This window comes from Vanacampus margaritifer, chromosome 2 (genome assembly GCF_051991255.1).
Source record: "Vanacampus margaritifer isolate UIUO_Vmar chromosome 2, RoL_Vmar_1.0, whole genome shotgun sequence".
Taxonomy (NCBI): domain Eukaryota; kingdom Metazoa; phylum Chordata; class Actinopteri; order Syngnathiformes; family Syngnathidae; genus Vanacampus; species Vanacampus margaritifer.
The window spans coordinates 25,884,221-25,906,020 of record NC_135433.1 but is presented as its reverse complement, the minus strand read 5'-3'; the positions used below and the strand labels follow the sequence as shown (position 1 = coordinate 25,906,020).

General features: G+C 40.0%; 2 protein-coding genes, 1 long non-coding RNA gene and 1 other non-coding gene across 8 annotated transcripts; 3 read left to right on the top strand and 1 right to left on the bottom strand.

Moving 5' to 3' along the window:
* Positions 1-6: 6 nt before the first annotated feature.
* On the top strand, positions 7-12,015 carry tsen54 (TSEN54 tRNA splicing endonuclease subunit). Of its 4 annotated transcripts, XM_077555465.1 has the most exons (14): positions 642-791; positions 946-1,054; positions 1,679-1,837; positions 1,915-1,978; positions 2,142-2,225; positions 2,301-2,399; positions 5,187-5,239; positions 5,314-5,415; positions 6,501-6,936; positions 7,352-7,487; positions 8,204-8,264; positions 9,533-9,646; positions 10,541-10,735; positions 11,896-12,015. In XM_077555465.1, the coding sequence occupies exons 1-13, from the start codon at positions 779-781 to the stop codon at positions 10,689-10,691; spliced, it is 1,581 nt and encodes a 526-aa protein (XP_077411591.1). In that variant the 5' UTR covers positions 642-778; the 3' UTR covers positions 10,692-10,735; positions 11,896-12,015. The 4 variants fall into 4 exon arrangements, with proteins under 4 accessions (XP_077411593.1, XP_077411591.1, XP_077411592.1 ...); XM_077555467.1 differs by lacking the exons at positions 642-791; positions 11,896-12,015 and adding an exon at positions 7-85 and having other exon boundaries at positions 10,541-11,213; XM_077555466.1 differs by lacking the exon at positions 11,896-12,015 and having other exon boundaries at positions 1,918-1,978; positions 10,541-11,213.
* On the top strand, positions 322-393 carry trnat-cgu (transfer RNA threonine (anticodon CGU)). Its single transcript has one exon. It is a non-coding gene; the product is annotated as a tRNA-Thr (tRNA).
* On the top strand, positions 11,908-20,769 carry LOC144042637 (5-hydroxytryptamine receptor 3A). Of its 2 annotated transcripts, XM_077555469.1 has the most exons (9): positions 11,908-12,046; positions 12,120-12,280; positions 13,148-13,192; positions 13,269-13,378; positions 16,591-16,763; positions 16,847-17,007; positions 17,906-18,116; positions 18,185-18,337; positions 20,335-20,769. In XM_077555469.1, the coding sequence occupies exons 1-9, from the start codon at positions 12,007-12,009 to the stop codon at positions 20,592-20,594; spliced, it is 1,314 nt and encodes a 437-aa protein (XP_077411595.1). In that variant the 5' UTR covers positions 11,908-12,006; the 3' UTR covers positions 20,595-20,769. The 2 variants fall into 2 exon arrangements, with proteins under 2 accessions (XP_077411595.1, XP_077411596.1); XM_077555470.1 differs by lacking the exon at positions 13,148-13,192.
* Positions 18,054-21,549, bottom strand: LOC144042638 (uncharacterized). Its single transcript, XR_013290938.1, has 3 exons — positions 21,212-21,549; positions 20,264-20,337; positions 18,054-18,324 (listed from the first exon to the last, which is right to left on the bottom strand). It is a non-coding gene; the product is annotated as an uncharacterized LOC144042638 (long non-coding RNA).
* Between the last annotated feature and the right edge of the window lie 251 nt (positions 21,550-21,800).

Sequence of the window (21,800 nt, the reverse complement as noted above, 5' to 3'; positions counted from 1 at the left end):
CGCTACCGAGGGAGCTAGCTAACGTGCTAAGTACGATCGAAGATTTCAGGCCTGTCACTCAAAGGCTACTAAAAAGCTCCATAAGGTGAGACTTCATCTAAGTAATTATCTGATTTATATTCTTTATCGTTTCTTATTTGAGTCCTACTTTGGATTGTTGGTGGAGGGAGGGAAAACACACAACCAGAAACGTTAGCGTAGCATTGGCAAAGTAGTGGTAGTGTTTACAAACTGTCGTTTCAAGCAACGTTTCTTATCTGCTACAAAATCCGGATATATTCTGTGGTAAAAAAGGTAATATGAGGCTGCTCAGCACTGCCAGGCGCGGTGGCCAAGTGGTAAGGCGTCGGTCTCGTAAACCGAAGATCGCGGGTTCGAACCCCGTCCGTGCCTAGGACGTTGTGAATATTGAAAACTTTTTAATGGGAAGAGACTTTCTCTCTCGCCGATTTACAATGTAAAAAACTGTTAAAATGTCCTCCGATTGAAGCCCCTGTCATTCAAAAAGAAATAACGTTTTTCTCCAGTAGAGGTCAAAAAGCTTCTTGTTGTCCTAGTTAATTAATAGGGAATTGAAAACCAATGACTCATACTGACGCAACTACTTTGTTGTAGTGTTATGTGCACTCGAAACGCCAGGTTTCATTCAAAGCTGTAGCCCCACAACTTGCACAAGTGACAAATCGGTCAATCACGATCCCCTTTATCGAGCCATAGTAACGAGATTCCTCGAACTAGAGGGACACTAGGACCTAGCGGGCCAGCGGCGGACCAAAACATGGTCGGTGCAGGTAAACGTTGTCACATTTAAATGAATACATTTTGATTTAACATCATACAATGAACATCTTTTTCGCGTAGTAGTTTATAGACTGTTTTATGGACATATCACTGGACTGTGTGAAACTGTGAGTCATTCATTCTAACCGTGATTTGTCAAACTAGTGGCACTAGGACCCAGAAAGGAAGGAAGTGCGCAAACGCTTGACCTCACCAAGATGGCGGACGAAAACACGGACAATACCGAGCCAAAGTTTTACAGCGAAGTTTTAAGGTGCACTTTCGTTTTCGTTAGCGCATTTAAGGGGAATTAAGTGGTGATTATAAATACATTAATCACTTACAGGTTATTTTATATGAATCATTTTGGTTGTTTGTATTTATTTTTAATCCAGCTGTTTACACGTGTTTCGTAGTTGATTTATTTAAGATAGCTATACATGCAGGATGCGTAATACACAAACAACCAGAGGGAACATACTGTGTGTTTATAAGTTGTTAATCATATTATACATGTATGTGCTTCCGGTGTCAACGAGCTAACACGTCACTGTGCCTCGTGTAATTTAATTCCACAGAAATGTTACTCGAGTTGCACAAACAAATGTAAAAAAGCGACTAGTGTAACATTTCTGCTAAAAACAGATGAGCAGCAGATACAGTTTCACAATGTTTTGGCAAGAAAGGAGTGAAGCTCTTTACCTCAGTTAGGTGTTTCCAAACCACAAATATCCAGGTTGCGTTGCACTTGTACAACTACACGATAGGAGTGACAGCGCTTACTCATACATATAGACCAGCCGAGCTATGTTAAATTGTCTACCTAACCTATATCAGACAGCCCAACTTAAAGTACTGTATGTCATTTGTTTTGAATATTTTAATTTTCTCATTTCAGCCCTTCTGAGCTGTTTTCAGCCCGAACCCGGAGCCACAAGATCCCGGTCCGTGGCCAAAAAGATTTCTACCCGGATGACTCAGAGGAGCAGCGTGAGCGTCTGGAACAAAGCCTGAGTGAACATTGGAGCCTGGTGTCGGAGGAGCGAGTGGAAAGGCTGTGAGCGGACACGCGAATTTGATGATGCCTTCGTTATGTGCCACTTGTCTTTTATGGTGTTTAATTTTCTTTTGCAGCAGTAACCTGGTGAAAGGTGTGTGGATCCCCAGTGAACACATTGTGGAGCTTAAGTCTCCAGCGGTGAGTGTCGAAGCTTCATCTCCTCCACCCTTTCTCAATATGTGTTAGGTACCATTTATACAGAACAGCTACAAGTGAAGAGCTGTAATGAATACCGGCATTAACAGGCAGTGTGAAAGGGGCTTTTATCTCACTTATGTGTTCATCTCACGGTATTACGCAGGGCAAGTTCTGGCAGACGATGGGATTCTCTGCCGGTGGCAAGCAGTACCTCCTCCCCGAAGAGGCGCTCTACCTGATGGAGTGTGTGAGTGGCAGCTAAAGCACCATGTATTCCTTTTTTGCCTCCTGCATCGTGGCTTACTTTGCCGTTGTGTATCAGGGCAATGTGCAGGTGTTCTACCAGGACCTCCCACTCTCCATCCAGGATGGTTTTGAATGTTTTCTTTCTTCTGATACCGTGAGCCTGCAGCAGTATCAGGTGCAAGCAAAAGTGCTCATAACAACCCTTGTCTCTTACTCAAATGTTCTAACAAGAATGTAAACGCACAAACAAAATGCTATGTAATCATCATCCATCAATGGGTTATGTTCAGACTTGCCTAAAACTACCATTTAAAAAAAAAGAAAAAAGGAAAAGATGGATTTTAACCCTTTAAGTGCCAGTTTTATTATGTGCCAGTTGAATTATTGAGTTGAGTTATTGCGTTTTAATTACCAAAAACATAAAGGAATTATATAACAAATAGCATGATGGGGCTTTGATGGCGTTAGTCTTGGATATGTCGAAGATTAGCAACAAAATTCAGGTCTGCATTTGTTTTTGTTTTTGTTTTACTTACAGTTGTGCCTTGAGATACAAGTTTGTTTCCCTTCATGACCATGCTTGTAACTCAAAAGATTTATACTGTATTTGACATCATTATTATATTCCCCATTGAAATGAATGTAAATGAAATTTTGCACCCCCCCCCCCCAAAAAAAAATCTAAGATGCGTCTGTTTTAGAAAAATAAATAAATAGAATAAAAAAAACTTTATTGTCATTGCAAGCACAACAAAATTTTGTTCCAGCAGCTTTCGGCACAATTTTAAAAAGGCACATAGTATACAATACCAAACTAAAACTAGAGCTGCGGGCAGCTATAAAGGGCCCTTGCAGCCCGGGCCACTTTGGGGTACTTGCACATTGGGTACGGGCACGTTGTGTACTGGCACATTCAAAGCCAAATTCCTTAGAAAATGGCATAATAAACCTTTACATTTTTTTGCCAGATGTGATGAGTGTTCAAGGGTCAATGAGTTTTGATCAATATTCAAACCCTCAAAAATCAGCGTCCTTTTTTGGCAATGAGTTGCCCTGATTGGCATTTTTTAAAAGTACATATATTCACATCATCGTTAGTTTTATGTAGATAGGTCTGATGCCACTGAACATTTTGAGTGGTGGAAAGTAAAAAGATATTTATAAATGACTTAGTTATCACACTTACAAAGAGTATCCAAATGTTGGACAAAATACCTTATGTATCGTAATTTTTTTTTTTGACCCAAGGGCTAGGTGGCACTATAGTTATAGTTAACTGAATATTGTCACAGAGATACCTTCAGGTCGTGACTATAAACGTACATGTGAAGTTTGAGATTTTTTGGAGGATGTACCGGGGAGTTATTACGCATTTCGTCTTTCATGGTGAAGGAAATATGAAACACAAAAAATGATAAACCTCTCCCCGTCAAATTGTATTTCTAAAAGTCCTGTTCCTGTTCATTTTAGCATATGGGTCCAAGAGACTTTTTTTGTAGGTCTTGGGCTCCCTCAAACACAATTTTTTTTTTTTGTAGATCATGCTTAAACGTACAACTGGGGCTGCTTCCTTAAAAATTTCTAGGGGACGATAGTGAGTAATTTTTGTAAAAATCGCTCAATGCACGATAAAATATTGCTCATTTTGTCAGATCAGATGTGTGTGCCAAGTTTCATGAGTTTCTGTGCATGTTTGGGCCCTTGGCGTTGTTTTCTTGGTGAACAGTACCTTGCCACACCCACAGCGATTAGCGAAAACTCACAAACTTCGTGTTATGCCATCATGAAGGCCTAAACACTCTTCTGAGCAAATATGAGGTAGATCCAGTTAACGTGGTTGGAGAAAAAAGTTGAAGAAACATTTTTTTTTAAAACAAAATTGCCAGTAGATGGCACTATCAGTACGAATAAATATAAGTTTGTAGATGTCTTCAGGCCTGGACTTTCATCAAATGTGTCAAATTTTGAGAAGATAGGATCATCTGGGTCAAGTTAACACAGCTTTTATTGTCACGGCGAATCATCAAACTTTGCGGCACTGTAACAGCCACGCCCTCTGGCGAAAAGTTACAATATTCGGTGTGGGGCATGAGAAACATCTTAAGGCTTTCAACTGGATCCCTCAAATGTACTTGCACAGTAGATACAAATGTAAGGTATGGCATTTCTTGCTACCACTAGGTGACGCTACATGTATAACCAATTATTATCGTATAACTGTTTTCAGGCCGTGACTATTAAGATGCATGAGAAGTTTACGATTTATTGGAGCTTTTATAGCGGAGTTATTAAGCATTTCCTCTTTTTTGATGAAGGAAATATTAAAGGCAAAATTTGAGGCCCCGCCCTCGTCATATAGTATTTCAAAGTCAAGATTTTTTACCCCAGTTGCTGTCCCAGGTCTTGAGATGTTACATGCCAAGTTAGAAGTCAATCGGATGAAAACTGTTGGCAAATAGGCAAAAAGTATGACCACAGTGGATGTGCAAAAACGGGCCAAAATTGGACATTCAAAAAATCATAGCTCACTTCCTGTACATTTTAGGATATGGCTTCCACTGACTTTTGTGTGTGTCTTGGGACGCTTGACGTGCCTGCCAATTTTCGTAGACATCGGTCAAACGTGTCGGGATTGGGTCATATTTTTCCACGCTAGGGGGGCGCTATATGTTATGTTGTTATGGCAACTTAATAATATCACTGTTTTCGCTGAGCCCGAGGAGTGTGCAAAGTTTGGTGAGTTTTCATAAATGTTTCGGTCATTTTCGGCAAGTGGGTAAAAAATGTGCTAACTATATAAAATATGTTATCGTACAAGAAACTGGATAAAACAAAACAAAACTATAATTTCCCACAAAATTTGATGCAACAAGCCTTAACACTGCCGGAATGATACCAAATTGATAAAAAGAAAAGTCAAATGCCAGTGAACACTTTTAACTCCTCCTTTTCCCTCCCCAAGGTGTTTGGACATCTGAAGAGGCTCGGCTACGTGGTGCACAGGTTCGATGCCAGGTAACGGGGACAAGATGGCTGAGCAGTGAGGTAGTTGAGGCCCAGACATCAGCATGCTTTTCTGTTTGTCTTAGCTCAGAACCGTCGTCTTACGCCAGGCAACTCAACTTGCCGCAGTCACGAGGTGGAAGGACGCTCAAGAGGAAGCGCAGCGACAGCCCTGTCGCCACTTGCAGGTGTCACAGCTAGAAAAAAAGACACAAAGTGTTTTGTTTTTTAACAGCTTGTCATTTAGGCAGTAACCTATTGGGTGTGAATTAATTGATAGCCCCCCTGCTGGCTTTACTACGACACATCTAAGCAGTATGCTAATTTGGCCTGTAACATACTCTTTCTGGTATCTGGTGATATTCACTCCAGCAGTGAATTAAAGTAGAAATCTTAACTATCATTGTATTGAAGAAAAACAAACTTTTCAGCTTCCTGTTTAGGCAGCAAGCTTTAGGTTTCAGTTAAACGTGGCCCATGCTGGTTTTGGGTGCCTGACAGTCCATCAGACGAGTAAACATTTAAAACAACATCAAGTTTAATTTAGCTCTTTTTGTTCCCAATTGTTTTATAACAGCCTATCTTAGCAGCAAGCTAGTTGAGTCTGAATTAAATACTGCTGCTTTCAGTTGACGGTCTAACAGACATACCGAGTAAAAACCTAAATATTAACTAATTCACTCCCAGCCATTTTCACTGAAGCAACCCCCTCGGGCTGTTTTACTTGATTTTGACTGATATTGCAAAGCCCACAGAATATTGTTCTATTGCTATAAAAACATGGAACCAATCAATACAAAGATTAGAGTATCATCTTTCATCAAGAAAAAAAGTATATTTCTATCTGTTTCCGTTTGCAGCAATTAGCATTAGAATATAGCTATAAGTTTCATCATTATTAACAAACCTGTTTAAAACAGTGAGGCGAGCCTTTTTGCGACATGGCCCTGGTTGATCTTTTACACTCTGCTGCCACCTTCTGGACATTTTTGTAATAACTACATTTGCTTTAAGCATTCTCTTCAGTTCAGAAGCTGCATTAAAGTCTTGTATATGCTCTAGCATAAAAATACATAACGTATATGAATATGTTTTTCGGACCATGGCAATATTTAAAATGGAACGTTTTTATATGTTTTTGGGAGCAAATGAGTTAAATAACCATCGCATTTAAACAATCTTGTTAAATCATGTAAAAAAAAAAAAAAAAAATCAGCTGTCTGGCCAGCGAGCAAGTAGGGTCTGAATTATATTTTTGTTTTTTTAAATCTAGCCATAGCGAAGCACACAAATTGCCCGCTGTGAAGAGAAAGGAAGCAGAAGAAGATCCAACACCTCCCGAATCTCAGCCGATGTCCTCACCAGGCACCTTGGGGCTGCAAAGCCCCTCGGCAGATTCAAGCGGTGGCCGACCATGGTGGATAACGGACCCTCTTGTGGGCCATAAGTTCAATGAACATACCTGCCACCCTTCCTCACGCTGGGGTGACTCCATCGTGTTCCCTGATGTGGCCTCATTGCGCGGGCACACCGGCTGCTTGACCTCTCCAGACCCATCTCTGCTGCCCGGTGGTCTGACGGTAGGTGAGTGTGACGTCAGACCGTGGACAAGGAGGATTAACCAGCGGGAGGTGAAGATGTCTGCCAAGGACACAGAGAGGGAGAGAACGAATCACAGGAGGAACTGGGGTGTCAACAGAGATAAAAAGGTGTGGAGTGGGCTTGAAACCCTATTCTCAAACCCTAACCTAGGCTTGAAACCATACTTTAAAATCCTTTTCATAGTTTATTACCTTAATATGAGTTAAAAATCCAAATTTGATTCTTAGCTTGAAAACTTAACCCAAGCATGACGTCCTAACTTTGACATCCTAAATGCAGTCTCAAAACCCTAATGTGAAATCCCCATCTTTGTTTGAAACCCTAATTTGAAAATCAATTCTTAATTTAAAACTCTATCTCTGGCTCCAAGCCCCACTTTGAACCAGACTTGAAATCCTAATTTGAAATCCTAACGTAGAATCGAAAGCCTGTTTTGAAACCACAATATGAAATGCCCTCTTAAGTTTAAAATCCTAAACTTAGTGTGAAATGCCATCACTGTCTTAAATCCCTAATTTCAAGGTGCAACAGTGCCGAAACTGGGCCGAGTATCATCAGCTTTTGGGGAGCCGGCAAAGGAGAGACTCCGGACGTCCGGAACACTTGTGGAAGAGGGAAGTCACTCCTTTACATGACCACACCCAACCCATCTCCACAGGTAAGCCACCTGACCATGTGACGTACATTCACGTCTAATTTGGTTTTCTAAAATTCATTTAGCAACATCGATTAAGTTACACGTTTTTTTTCAGTTGCCTGTTTAGGCAGCAAGCTATTTAGGTTTCAATTAAATGCACCCTATTTTGTTTTTTGGCAACAGTCCTACAGATGAATCACCATGTTGTTAAATGTAAAAATGTTCTGCAAGCAGTTTGGGTCTCAATTAAATGTGCACCCTGCTGTTTTTGGACAAGTCAGTCCAGCAGAGGAAAACAATGTATTAAATTTCAACACATTTTTGTAAGCTGTCTACTTAGGCAGTTAGCAAGTCACATCTGAATTATATGCACTTCAGTTTCTGGTGACAATCAATCCAGCAAATGATAACATTTCAATACTTACTTACTACAGTTGCCTAAATGTGACTGAATGAAATATGCTCACTGTTGGTTTTGGCAGCAGGAACAGACATAAACAAACATGTTGATTCATTGTTTTTGCTTTTGTTTGTTTCCTCCAGCTGGCCATTTAGGCAGCAACCTACTTGGCTCTAAATTGCAGTAGACACATGCTGGCTTTAGGTGACTGCCAGTCTAGCAGATGATAACCTACCTAAAACACCACTGTGTTTATTTTTTACTTCTGTTTTCATAACTGCCTGTTTAGGCAGCAAGCTAGTTGGATCTGACATCACTTTTGTTTTGTTACTTCCAGGTGAACTGCTAGACAAAATCAGTGTAATCAACTCCACACATTTGCTTGAGGAAGCATCCAGGTATCAGCAGTCCTTCCACTAAGTCTACGTTCACACTGCAGGGCGTGATGCCCGATTCGGATTTATTTGATAAATCCAATCTTTTTATGTACTGTTCACATTGCAAAAACAAATGCGACATCTAATGTAAACGCAACGCTCCCGTACTGCGACTCGCGTGCGCAAAGGGCACATGTCGAGTGACATACATCCAAAACAACGTCACGTTGCAGTGATCACGGAAGTAACCAGACTCGCAGCGTTTTACCGCCAGCCAAGCCGCCGACGACTGTGCCGAGGCAAGCGACTTTTATCAGTGTCATATCCACCAAATTTAGCTGTGCCAACGCACGGTACAGATTGGTGGGCTGGTGGACTCGTTTCGCGGACGTGTTAGGAGTTCGATTCATATGTTTTGTCTGCATATGTTATGCAAATCCCCGCCTACTGCCCGAAGCCAGCTGGGATAGGCTCCAGCACCCCCGCGACCCTTGTGAGGAAAAGCGGCCAAGAAAATGGATGGATGGATGGATGTTATGCAAATTTAGCTCCTGGTTGGTAGACTGTTTTCACGCTGGCTCCTGGTTGGCTGCTAACCTCGGCTTCCTCGTGCGTCAGTTTTGAACGTGCTGTTTACAAACAGCAACAGAAATCCGTCTGACTCATTTTTTCATCTCGTGTCGCCAGAGTAGCGAGGTTGGAAGAGGTAATAGAAATATTTGGGGGAAATGCGGGGACACTCCTCGAGCTCCTCATTTCATTGAGTAGTCCACCGAAGATGGCGTCATGTCATCGCCGTTCCTGATGAACCGTCTGCAGGACTGAATTTCTACTATCGCCACACATGTCAACTTTATGCTTCTTGTTTTAAGTGCGATTAAATTAAAGACAAATACAAATGTAACACTGTTACTCAAAACACCTTTGTATATATTCACAGATGTGTCAGTCGTCTCCTTTCCAAGCACTCTCTCCCGCCCGCGCTTTTGATGACGTATGAATCGGATGAGTGCTGATGAGCGTTCGCAGTGCAGATGCATCGCATACATAACCGATTTATATTCACATACGAAAGAGGCCCAGGTCGGGTGTGAAAAAATTGGAATTGTACCCTTCACACCGCATGAAAAAAATCAGATACTTGTAAAAAAATCGGAATTGAGCTGCAGTGTGAACGCAGCCTAAATGTCCCGTTGATATTTTCCTGTAAAAACAAAATGGATGGAGTGAGTCTCCTAATGGTTCATTAGTTGGGACGTAAATGGTCCACCTGCTCCACACTCTTTCAGGTTGAAGGCCTCAGAGGAGTGGAGGATTTGTTTCACTGTTTACCAACCCGATACGGTGGCTAACTTCAAGAAGAGCAACCCGGGGAAACCCTTTGCTCGCATGTGCGTGTGCAGGTGAGTTTACTTTATTATGATGGTTGTTTGTCTTTTTACATGAATACAGCTTTTGTGTCTTGTGTCTGTAAATGGACTGTCAACACAAAACACATCAATGGTACTCAATTACATTAGGTGAAAAATATAAAAATGAGAAAAAAAATATAAAAATTATACAAAATATTTCACATTATTTTTTATAAAATATTAATATTATAATACTTTTGAAAAATAAAGTATGTTCAACCCATATCTACAAATGACAGTATGATATTAGGAACTACTGAAAAATATCAGATGAAAATATATATATTTTTTTAATTTCTAAAAATAGTCTGTGGGAAATACTTAAATTCTACAAAGGTAGTGGGGGGGGGGGGAATGCGCCATTCTAACGTTCACTTTATTTTTCATGTACTAGTATGTAATACTTTAGTCCAAAACAACAAAATTGCAAAAATTCGCAAATGATCAAATATAAAACAATGCTAAACTTATACAAAACAGAAAAAATATGAAAAGATAAAAAGAAAAATTTTAATAGAAAATACACATGGAAAATAACAAAATATCAGAATATATATCAGACAAAAAGAATCAGAAAGATCAAAATAATTGGTAAATGGACTGAGCTTATATAGTGTTTTCTACACCATATGGTGATGTAAAGGTATATTTTTAACAATGATACAAAATATTCGACACAAATACCAAAAGATATAGTGTTTAAAAAAACAACAACAACTAGAATACAGTTAGTACAAAAATCTGAAACAATACACTGTGAATATTTTTTAAAAACATGCACACCTAGCATTCTGTTCACTTTTCCCTTCCTGTATGTGCCCACTAGTTTTGTTCATGTCCAATTGTACATCACACTTGTATTTGACCATTCTGGTTTGGTTCCAGCTTCAGCGGGCCCGTTCCGGACTTGGCAGCCATCAAGCAGCTTAGCTTCCAGAGTGGTGATGTCCAGGTAGTCTTTGCCGTGGTGGATGCTGGTGACATCTCCTTTTACACCTTCAAAGACTTCCAGCTGCCCATTGACGTGTACCCATAACCCACTTTACCCACTCCCTTCAGATTTACATTTTAAAGTAAATGGTGAGAAAAAATAAAATATCTGTTAACCAAAATTGTAGACCTCTTGAAATGGTAGGCCTTCTGTGTCTTTTGAGACGTGACTTCTTGAGACTTTTTTTGCATGTCTATTCATGATGGGCATGTCTACCAAATTTCATGCTGTTAAGTCAAACTGGCTTTGGGTGCTGAGTTAAAAAAAAAAATGTATGGGTGCTTTGACTCCAAATGACCACTTTGAGCCGAATTGGCACCCCTGTGCAGAATTTTTGCAACATTCTCGGGATTGTGTTGATCCTAAGATGGCTACTTCAAAGGGAATTGGTAGCCCTATTGTGTATTTTTGGGCATGCAAGACTTGTTGAGACTTTGTATGTTTGCTCAATATAGAGCTTATCAAATTTCATGTTGCAAAGTCAAACTCTATTTTTGTCGATCAATTTGTTTTTTTAAGCTGTGGTACTACTGTGACTTAAGTAAAATAAATTTACGTCTATATGTACCGGTACTAATATTTTTATTTACAATAAATCAATTATTTGTTGACTAAATAATATAAAATGTAATTATGTTCCAATAACCAGTAATAAGAAATTAACGAACAAACAACTTTATTCCAGATTCAATGGGGGTCCATGTCACAAAACAAAAGAACAACAGAATAAAAGAGAAAAAAGGGGAGGAATAATAATGATAAAAATAACAACAATGCCAATAGTAAAAACAACCATAATACATTGATTATACCACGCCTTCCACAGTGATCAGTGTAAAACATACAGGCATGCTCGCCAATGATTCCACTGTCTGGAATAAAACCGACCAGAACTGCGCACATAATACAGCCATGTTAATTATATACGTTTGATATTTTACTATTAAATATCAAGTAACCAGAACTTCACAAACACTAAGCTTATATGTTGTTATTTTTTTCAATTATTGATGGCTCACACTGCATTACAATTATGGATATTTTTTTGCTGAAAATAAAATGAACCAGCTTTGTACTTAAAAAATAAATACATTAAACTGTACTGTACTGAACTGTACAGTACTTTACAAATGTGAGTGCGCCTGAGAATTGGACTCATTTGTCCATGAGTGACATCATATTGTATATGTTTGCAAACGTTTTCCGCAGCTATTGTGCTGTTGACTCAAGTTGTCTCGCTGTACTATAGACTGAAGGAGCGCCAGGATGCATTCACTGTCTCATTGTTGTGCCATTGACGCAAGCCTCCCACCGTACACTATTTATAAAGCCGCCGTTTCAGCGGTTGAGGCAAACAACCATGTCGACCTGGAGATTTATTGTTCTTTTTTGCCTGGCTGGTAAGTTGATGCAATTTGGTTTCTTTTCAAGGTGTCTTGGAATTTTTATTGTTTTTTAAACTTATGTTTGTAGCCTCGTGCAGTCGGGCGTCCGACTGCTCCTACTCTAATCTGCTCAGCCATTTGAATCTGAGCTCCTCCAACTACTTCCTGGCCAACTTCAGGCCCGTCAAACACTGGAAGCAGGTCACCGGCGTGGAGCTGTACCTGCTTCTCTTTGGCATTTTGGATGTGGTAAGTCAGGAGGAGAAAACAAATATTCAAAGGCATACTTTTGTACCGAGAAAAAAATTGTTGACTGATTCACACTGATCACAATTCAATATTACTGTTAGAAATTTTATTAATCAGTTCCTTCTGTTTTTATTTGTACTTTCACAGTATTGTAGATTCATATTTTGTATTTTGAGATAGTTTTATTTTTTGTCATTTTTTGTGTGTGCATTTTTTAAAATCAATGTTTTGCATTTTTTTCTCCAATGTATTCAAATTTGTATGTCTAATTTGTTTTTTTCCTAGTGTTTTTCAGATTTAATCTAATCTATCTGTCTGTCTGTCTGTATCTGCCATATTATTCAAATTTGAAACAAAGACTTGAAATATTTCTTTGGGTGAGATGAACTAATATAAAAATTTCACATTTTGAATAAAATTACTGAAAAAAATGATCTGTCCCTCAATAGTGAAATTTGATCTGATATGCACGCGGAAATGTTGTATTTTCTATTTTTGTTATACAGTACTTGGATAAACTGGTTGGATTTTTGTTCAATACTTTTTGTAGTGGCTTAAAAAAAACAGGTGAGCCGTGATTGCATTGCCTGAGCCTTGCGCAATTGTGATGTCATTTTCAGTCTACAGTAAGTGGCAAAATAGCCGCCCCCTGAGATGGATAAAAACTGGTGGATTTTGTATCTTTACTCATATTCCACAAATGCAATATTAATCAGAATGTTGTGTTTAGACTAGTGGGGCTGCATAGAAAATACTGTAAAGAAAATTCTGGGTTTGACTTCCCCTTTAAAGACTAGTTTTATCACAGAAAATCTCACAATTTATGAATTTTTTTCCCCATTTTATTTATTTTTTGTTAATGTATAGGACGAGAAATTTCAAACCATCACAACTCACGTGTGGATCGAAACGGTGAGAAGAGTGAAGCGCAACAAATCAATTCATATGTGTGCTGCTTATTTTCATCTTTACTTTTCTGTGTTGACAGGTCTGGAAAAATGATTTCCTCACATGGAAGCCGGCCAATTTCTGCAACATCACTCAATTCTCAATTCCCAGGTCCATGCTGTGGACGCCTGACATAAACATCCAAGAGGAGTGAGCTGAATTTTATTTTTATTATTGTTGATAACGTAAGAGCAGGTGGCACTCACGTGGCCTTTTTTGTTCAATAGCAGCTTTTTGTGTTTGCATAACAATGTGTAATCTGAAACCGCAATAAGCACTACACTGGAAATGTTTGCATTGCCCTTCAATCGTGTGTTTGCACAAAACGGCAGCGGCATTGTGCTTAATTTGACCACCTGATTACACACACTTACCAGACATCATTTTTGGTACACAATCTAATGACATCTGACACTATAAAGTCTGACTTTAAGCAGATGATGATGTGTAGCTTTGGTTTACAGTCACAGAAGTATTCACATAATATTAGTTATTAAATTTGAATAGTCGATATTGCATGTGGGTGGGTGGAGCGTGACAGTGAAAAAAACTTAATACTCTAACTCAGTGTATCTTTTTTTTCTTCTCAAAAATTCAACCCTTGAAGCCAATTTACTGAGCAACATAAAATTTGGTTGGCGTGTCTGTCATGAGTAGACTTACAAAAATGTCCTAAGAAGCTATGCCTAAAAATTAGGGGTGTCAAAATTAGTGTATTAACTTTGAGTTTATTTAAAGTTCCTTTAAAGGGATAGTTCGGGTTTTTGGACATGAATCTGTTTGGCATCCTCACCTAAAGTGGCGTGCAATCAGCACTGACTTACCACTGACGGCGTCCAGTGACCCGAGACCCGGTCCAGTTTTGGTCGAGACGAAAGTAGTCCGGCAAGTTGGCTGGGTCACGGAAATAAAGCGTTTTTCTCCTAAAAACAATTTGTGTTCAAAAGAGTGATACATTTGCATCACAAAACTGCACATAAAAAAACCCTCAGACTCCATTACCGCCGGGCACTATTTTTCTGTTCGTATCATTGCGCGGCACACTGCAAATCCAGCTGACAGACGCGCGTTCCACTGTAATTATAACTTTGAAAACTCACGATAACATGTCTGACTACGACGACAATGTCTTTAGCATTGAGCCAAGGGGGCATCTTTATAAACTCGAATATACTGATGCCGATATTCGTCAGATGGAATTAGAACGGGCAGAGAGCGGTACAACTTGATCAGCTGTAGCCCTGAGAGAGCGGGTGACTGTCACTTGTTTGAAATGCTCAGAACGCGGTGAAAAGTGTGCAGAGATTCAGGGAAATTTTTATTGATACAGCCTGGGAAATCACGCGTCCGCATCATTTTTACATATAGAACAATATAATATAGTGTGACGTGTCACAAGTATGCTGCCAGCAGACGTGGTTGGTAATCTCACCTTTTTATTTGTTTTCACACAACCGGCTACTAAACACAAGAAACTGTACTCGCATGTCGAATTAGCACACGTTACCAACGATGTATTGATGAGTCCCTTTCCACCGCGATACGTGCGACGCGTTCACTAACACTCGGACACAAGAATACAAAACAGAATGTGCAACACGGGAACACACAACACACCTTAGTTATACAAGTTGATAAAGTTTATACAATCGTAACGGTAAATACTAATGGCTCTCACTCTCCATTAGCTCTCTCGTGCCAGGTAAACACTTCCAAACAACTTGGTTTGTGCGCGTCTGTCAGCTGGATGCAGTGCGCTGGGCAGTGATACAACAGAAAAATAGAGCCCGGCGGTAATGGAGTCTGACTTTTTTTCAGCTAACTTGCCGGACTACTTTCATCTTGACCAAAACCGGACCAGATCTCGTGTCATAGGACGCTGTCAGTGCTAAGTCAGTGCTGATTGCACACCACTTTAGGTGGGTGACTGGTTAGCACGTCCGCCTCCCAGTGCAGAGGACGTGGGATCGAGTCCGGGCTTCGGCCTCCCTGGGCGGAGTTTGCATGTTCTCCCCGTGCTTGCGTGGGTTTTCTCCGGGTACTCCGGTTTCCCCCCACATTCCAAAGACATGCATGGCAGGTTAATTGAACTCTCCAAATTGTCCATAGGTGTGAGTGTGGATGGTTGTTCGTCTCTGTGTGCCCTGCGATTAGCTGGCAACCAGTTCAGGGTGTACCCCGCCTACTGCCCGAATCCAGCTGGGATAGGCTCCAGCGACCCCCCCCCCCCTCCCCCGACCCTTGTGAGGACAAGCGTTTAAGAAAATAGATGGATGGATAATAATGATGATGACGATGGATCAGATTTATATAGCACTTTTTTGGACACTCAAAGATGCTTCTCAATGGACACATTATTTGTGTGCTTACAGTCACACATTTACACTCTGGCGGTGGTAAGCTACTTCAGTAGCTACAGCTGCCCTGGGGCAGGCTGATGCATATATTTGCTAATTTATATTTACAAATGTGCATAATTTCACAAGTTACTTCATGTTAAAGATTAGTTGCTCTTAATATGAAAAGAAAACTGCACTGAGCTGTCACCAATGTCTTACAAATGCAATTATGCCATCTAGTGGCAGAACAATGACCTCAACAATATCACACTCATTTTTTTTACAGTACAGTACATCCTTTTACTTTTAACTAAATTTTTCATAAATTATTAAGAAATTACTGTATCAATGACTAAAATATGCAGCCATATTTCTATTAATACACTTTTATGTGACAAGAGTATTATTAAGTAATTAATTATACATTTTATTGTACGTTTACAACAGATTTTGTGATTAATCGTGAGTTGACTATTAAGGTCATGTGATTAATTATGATCAATTTTAATCGCCTGACACCCCTGCTAAAAATACATTTTGGTTTGAAGCTTGATGAGGCACCAAAAAGTACAACACTGGTACAGTGAAAATCAGTTAATAATAATAGTTAATAATAATAATAATAATTAATAAATCAATCAATTAACGACATGAGTAGACCCACAAAATGTGCTTGAAAAGACTCAAAAGTCCAGACATTTTTGGTTTGAAGCGACCATTTTAGATTCACATCGTTTTTGCAAATTCAGACCCCAAATACACTTTTGCCTAACAACATGAAATGTGGAAGGCATATCAATCATGAGGACACCCACAAAAAAAGTCTCAACGAAGCCATCCCCGAAAATACACAGGAATATACCTGAAATGGTGGATTCTTCTTTCAAAGGCAAACTACTCCTAGATATTTTTGGCTGATTGCTACCAAAATTGAACCACATCTAGATGACAGCTCAGATTTTGTTCTCTCTCCTGTCTTTAGTTAGAGAGCTCAATGAACTGAATGTTGCGGCGTGCCCACAGTGCCTCCGACAGCAGCAGCACCCAGGAGAGTTACTACGTGACAGTGTACGCCAACGGAATGCTGCAGATGACCGCCCGTCAGCGGCTGACATCCACCTGCACCCTCAACCTTCAACGTTTCCCTTTCGATCGGCAGAACTGCAACATCACCTTCAGCGCCATGAACAATGACGGTAAGAGTGGACGCCAGGCAAACTCGACGACGGAAGTCTGGAAGGACGGTTCCTCACCGGGTGTTGTCCTGATCCCGAATCAGATCAGTCCATACAAATCTGGACCGTTCGCGGGGACGAATTTATCACTAACATCTCGGGGCAGGCGATGGTGACTCATGGGGAATGGAGCTTGACGCACTTGGAAGTCGTCAAAAATGTGACCGTCGGCGGAAATCCCCAAAAAAGTAAACTGATTTATCAGGTGAGGTTTGAGCCTTTTCCCTGTCACATCAAATCCACTAACGTTTGCGTGGTCGCCTCAGTGGATGGATTTGCAGCTTGCCCTTCTGTGGGGACTTAATCCAAGTCTTCATTCTGCATGCTGCAAGTTACGCAAATGTACCAAGTACATTATCTGGACTCGCATTCAATATTCATCCAACAACAAAAACAGCATCTAATTCGCGACATCTTGAACTGTTCTTTACTTTTCTAATAATTCCTAGACTCCACAAATTCCATAATTTTTCAGTGAAATCCCTAAATAAGATATATTTGACATATTTCTGTTTTACATACCTAGGCTACCGGTTACTTCCACATTTCGCAATCTCAACTAATTCAAATAATTGGGAACTGTAGTCACAGTCCCAAAATACACGCATTACCACAGTAAAATTTCCATATTAACTTATTCACTGCCATTGGTGGCTATAGACGACATTTTAACTATTTCTATTAGTTAAACTTTTTTTTTTCACTTTTGTTAACAAGAGTGTGAAAACCTATAATTTTTTTATTGTACATAGATATAAAATTTGTGATTAATCTTGAGTTAATTAACAATTTAATCAACCGACGCCACTAATTTTTATAATCTTTTCTCTTTTTTTTTAAATCACGTCAGGTGAATAACATTTTTCATTGTAATTAATCACATGACTTCAATAATTAACTCACAATTAATCACAAATTTTATATCGGTTCTAAATGTAAAATCTTATTTATTTTTAGGTTTTCATACTCTTATTAACAAAAGTGGAAAACTAATAGAAATAGTTCAAATGAATTTTTGACGTCTATAGCCGTCAATGGCAGTAAATGAGTTGAAAGGTATTTTACCTATTGACTCCTCCTTCCCACATTGTATATATCCGCAGGTGACGATCGAGCGCAAGCCGATGCTGTATGTGGTCATCTTCATTATTCCACTCTGCTACCTGTTGGTGCTGGACGTAGCGTCCTTCTTCGTCAGCGAGAGCCGCGGCGAGAAGTTGAGTTTCAAGGTCACCGTCCTGCTGTCCATCTCCGTCTTGCTGCTTATCCTGAAGGACATGCTGCCCTCCACTGAGGACAATCTGCCTATCATCGGTGAGCGACCATTCCCGTCCATCCCGTTGCGCGATGCTCTCGCTGACGCCACCTCTGCCGCCTTTTAGCTAAGTTCTGCATTGGCGTGTTTGCCCTGGTGGGCATCAGTGTGCTGGAGGCCATGCTGGTCAGCTTCCTCGTTGACATGGATGACAAGTACGGCAAGAAGCTAGCAAGGGCGTCCAACAAGGAAGTACGCCCGGACAAACTGGAGAAGAAAGGTGAGTGACAGCCACATGGCACTATTATGAATTTGACAAGTTGGATTTTCTACTTGCATGGCAATAGTAGAACTTTTAGCAAGTAGGACATTCCAGCCACGTGGTACTTTTACAAATCAAATTTGTACCCTCAAAGCAATAGTAAGAATGTGATTGACAGCCACATGGCTACTTACTACTACTTTGACAACTTGTAGTTTGCACTAGTCTGTATTTGATCGGCAGTCACGTGGCACTAGTACCAATCTGATAAATTGGACTTGCCACTAGCTACATGGAATTAGCATTACTCTTAAAAGGAACCCCGATTGTAATGACAAGTTTGCTCTATATAATTTATTTGCTGGTTACTAACATAACTTAGGTAAATTTTTCAAAAATAATTTCCAGTTAAATACATTTTGTAGAAACTTTATTTGGACGAACACCACCTGTGTTATTTAGGTCGCAACGCATTCCGTGAGCCTGCCGCCATTCTACGTCACTACGCACTGAATGCGTTGCGACGTAAATAACAATGGCGGGGTACAATCCAAATAAAGTTCCTACAAAATTTATTACACTGGAAATTATTTTTGAAAAATTAATCTCGTAGTTATGTTAGTAACAACAAAATAAATAATATAGAGCAAACCTGTCATTACAATCGGGGTTCCTTTTAACAAGTAGGACTTTCCAGTTGCCTGATTGACAGCTGCAGGCACCAGTATCTGACCATTTGTAATATTGTACACGTCCACTATATTAGCAATGTTACCAAGTGGTCGCCAGGTTTTATGGAATAATAAAAAAAAATATTGGAAGCAGCTCTTCAAATGCCTCTAAAATCCTCCATAACAAATAAATTTACAAAAAGAAATTGACTGCTGAAACAAATGAACTACCGGTATTCTACTGGCCACACTGCTAGTCTCACCATTAATTTGTAGCCACATGGTTATAGTATGACTTAACAAGGTGGACATTCTAGTGCCATGGTACCATTATGAATCTGATTGGCAGCCACATAGCATTGTATGATTCTAATTGGCAGACCCATGGGGATGGGACGAATGTTACAAGTTTCTACAAGTGGCACTAGTCTGAATCGGCCCGGCAGCTACATGGCATTGTACAAATCTGACGAGTTTGAGTTTGTAGCCAGATGGCGATAGTTTGACTCTTAACAAGTAGGACTTTTCAGTTGCGTGGCACTATAAAGAATCTCATTGGTACATATCTGACAACTTGTGCATTGCAGCTGCATAATACTGTGAATCTAAAAAAAAAAACGGACTAGTATTAGTATGAATATTGACGAGCTGCTGCATGGTACTAGTATTAATGTGATTAGCACTTAAATAGGTCAAGAATGAATAAGACAAGTTGGATTTTGTAGCCACAAGGCAGTATTATTGATGTAAAAAGTTGGATTTTGGCATCCCAAAGCACTGGAATTGAATCTCACAACTCAGACTTGGCAGCTGCGTAGCACATGGAGGGATTTGAGGAATTAGACATAAAGCCACATGGTTTTGCACTACAGTGTATGTAGTTGTTGTTTTTGTTATTGTAGCTGCATGGCCAGGTGTGAATCTAAATGGCAACCACTTGTCATCAAAATAAATTGGACTTTGACATAGCTCTGCTGTAGTATAAATCGGACAAGTTGAACACAGCACTGGTATGAATCAGATTGGCAGGTACATAGAATTCTGAAGTTGTAATATTTAACTGAAGAGCACTAGGATGAATCTAACAAGTTGCAGCCACATGGCGTTAGCATTAACCTGACAAGGCCTAACTGCACAGCACTAATATGAATGTGACTGGCAGTTATAACACTAGTGATAATGTGACAGTTTGAACTTTCCAGGTGCAAAGCTGTGTATAAAGCACTTTGCAGCCGCGTGACAATAGTAATCATCTGTCCAGTCAATTTCTAACCTTGTTTCTATATTTGCTCCGCCTTGCACTCAAACGGCAATGAAAACATCAGCTCCCCTCTGTCCTTCCAGATCCTGTGAAGGAGAAAGCAGAAGGTTTGCCCGTTCAGATCGGGCCTCCATCAGAGCGCGAGCAGCCGGAACTTTTCCTGCAGGAGGTTCGCGCAGCTCAGCAAGAGGCGGCAAGCGTTGCCGACGCCCCTCGGCCCAAACGCTTCTGTCGGGTTGCGGAAATCATCGACACAGTGTTCTTCTTTATTTACTTTTGCACTGTTCTGACTTTCCTATCAATAATGTATCACATGTGGATTCCGTCAGACTTCTTCAGTTAAACTTTGACAAGTTCATAAGTAAAACACAAATATTTTGAAAATGTAGCCGATTTCTTCCATAACTCCTAATTAGTGATTTTCCGCTTTTACATTTGGAAGATTTCCTGTCATTACAAGAGTTTGCAACAATGGCAGGATGACAAAATTATGACAATTAAACTTGTATTATATTGTTTATTCATGTGTCCCAATTCATTTTTTGTCAATGTTTTGAAATGTCCATCCATCCGTTTCCTATTGTGCTTGTCCTCAACACAAACAATGGACTGGTCGCCAGTCATTGTCAGTGCTCATAGACAAACAAGTAGTCACCAGCCAGTGTTGGCAGATAGACAAAAAATTGACTGGTCGCCAGTCAAATGTTGGCGCATATTATAGACAATGGACCGGTCACCAGCCAATGTGATAGCACATAGACAAACAATGGACTTCATGCCGATCGCAGAACACAGAGACAAACAATAGACTGGTCACCAATGGAGCATAAATAATGACTGGTCTCCATTCAATTTTGGAGCATATATAGACAACGGACTGGTCACCATTCACGTCAGAGCAGATAGACAATGTTGGGTCAGGCACATGTAGAAACATACAGTGGACTGATAGCCACTTACTTGCCAGTAAATTTCAGGGTACGTGTTGATAAACATTGGACTGGTGGCCACTCAATAGTAGTCCACATATAGACAAACAATTGACTGGTCGCAAGGCAATGAAAGGAAAAACCCATGCATGCATGAGGAGAACATACAAAATCCACAAGAAATCCAGAGCCAGGGATTGGAACTGCTGCTCATCTGCACTGCATTTATCCACTGTGCTACCCTTTTTAACTATACACTACAGTAATTTAATGTTTAACTTTATGTTGGTTGGATTTGATAATAAAAAAAAAAGGTTAAATATTTGCATGGCACTTTTTTTCCTTCGTATATCTTCACAGTCATAGTCCTAGACTCCTAGTCCACGTGTCATCATATGATGTACTCGTGCCACGATATGACACTTGAAGACGCTGTGGTGGTAGTTTAAACCAACCGGGGCAGCACGTAAGGGCGGCTACAAACAAACCTTTACAACTTTTGATGTAAAAACACGTGTGTTCTGACACTTGCGTGTCTTGAAATAGTTTTTCAATAAATGTGACTTGTGATTTTTATTACGTTGGCAATTTGACAAGCTCACAATTGCAGTTTAATATTG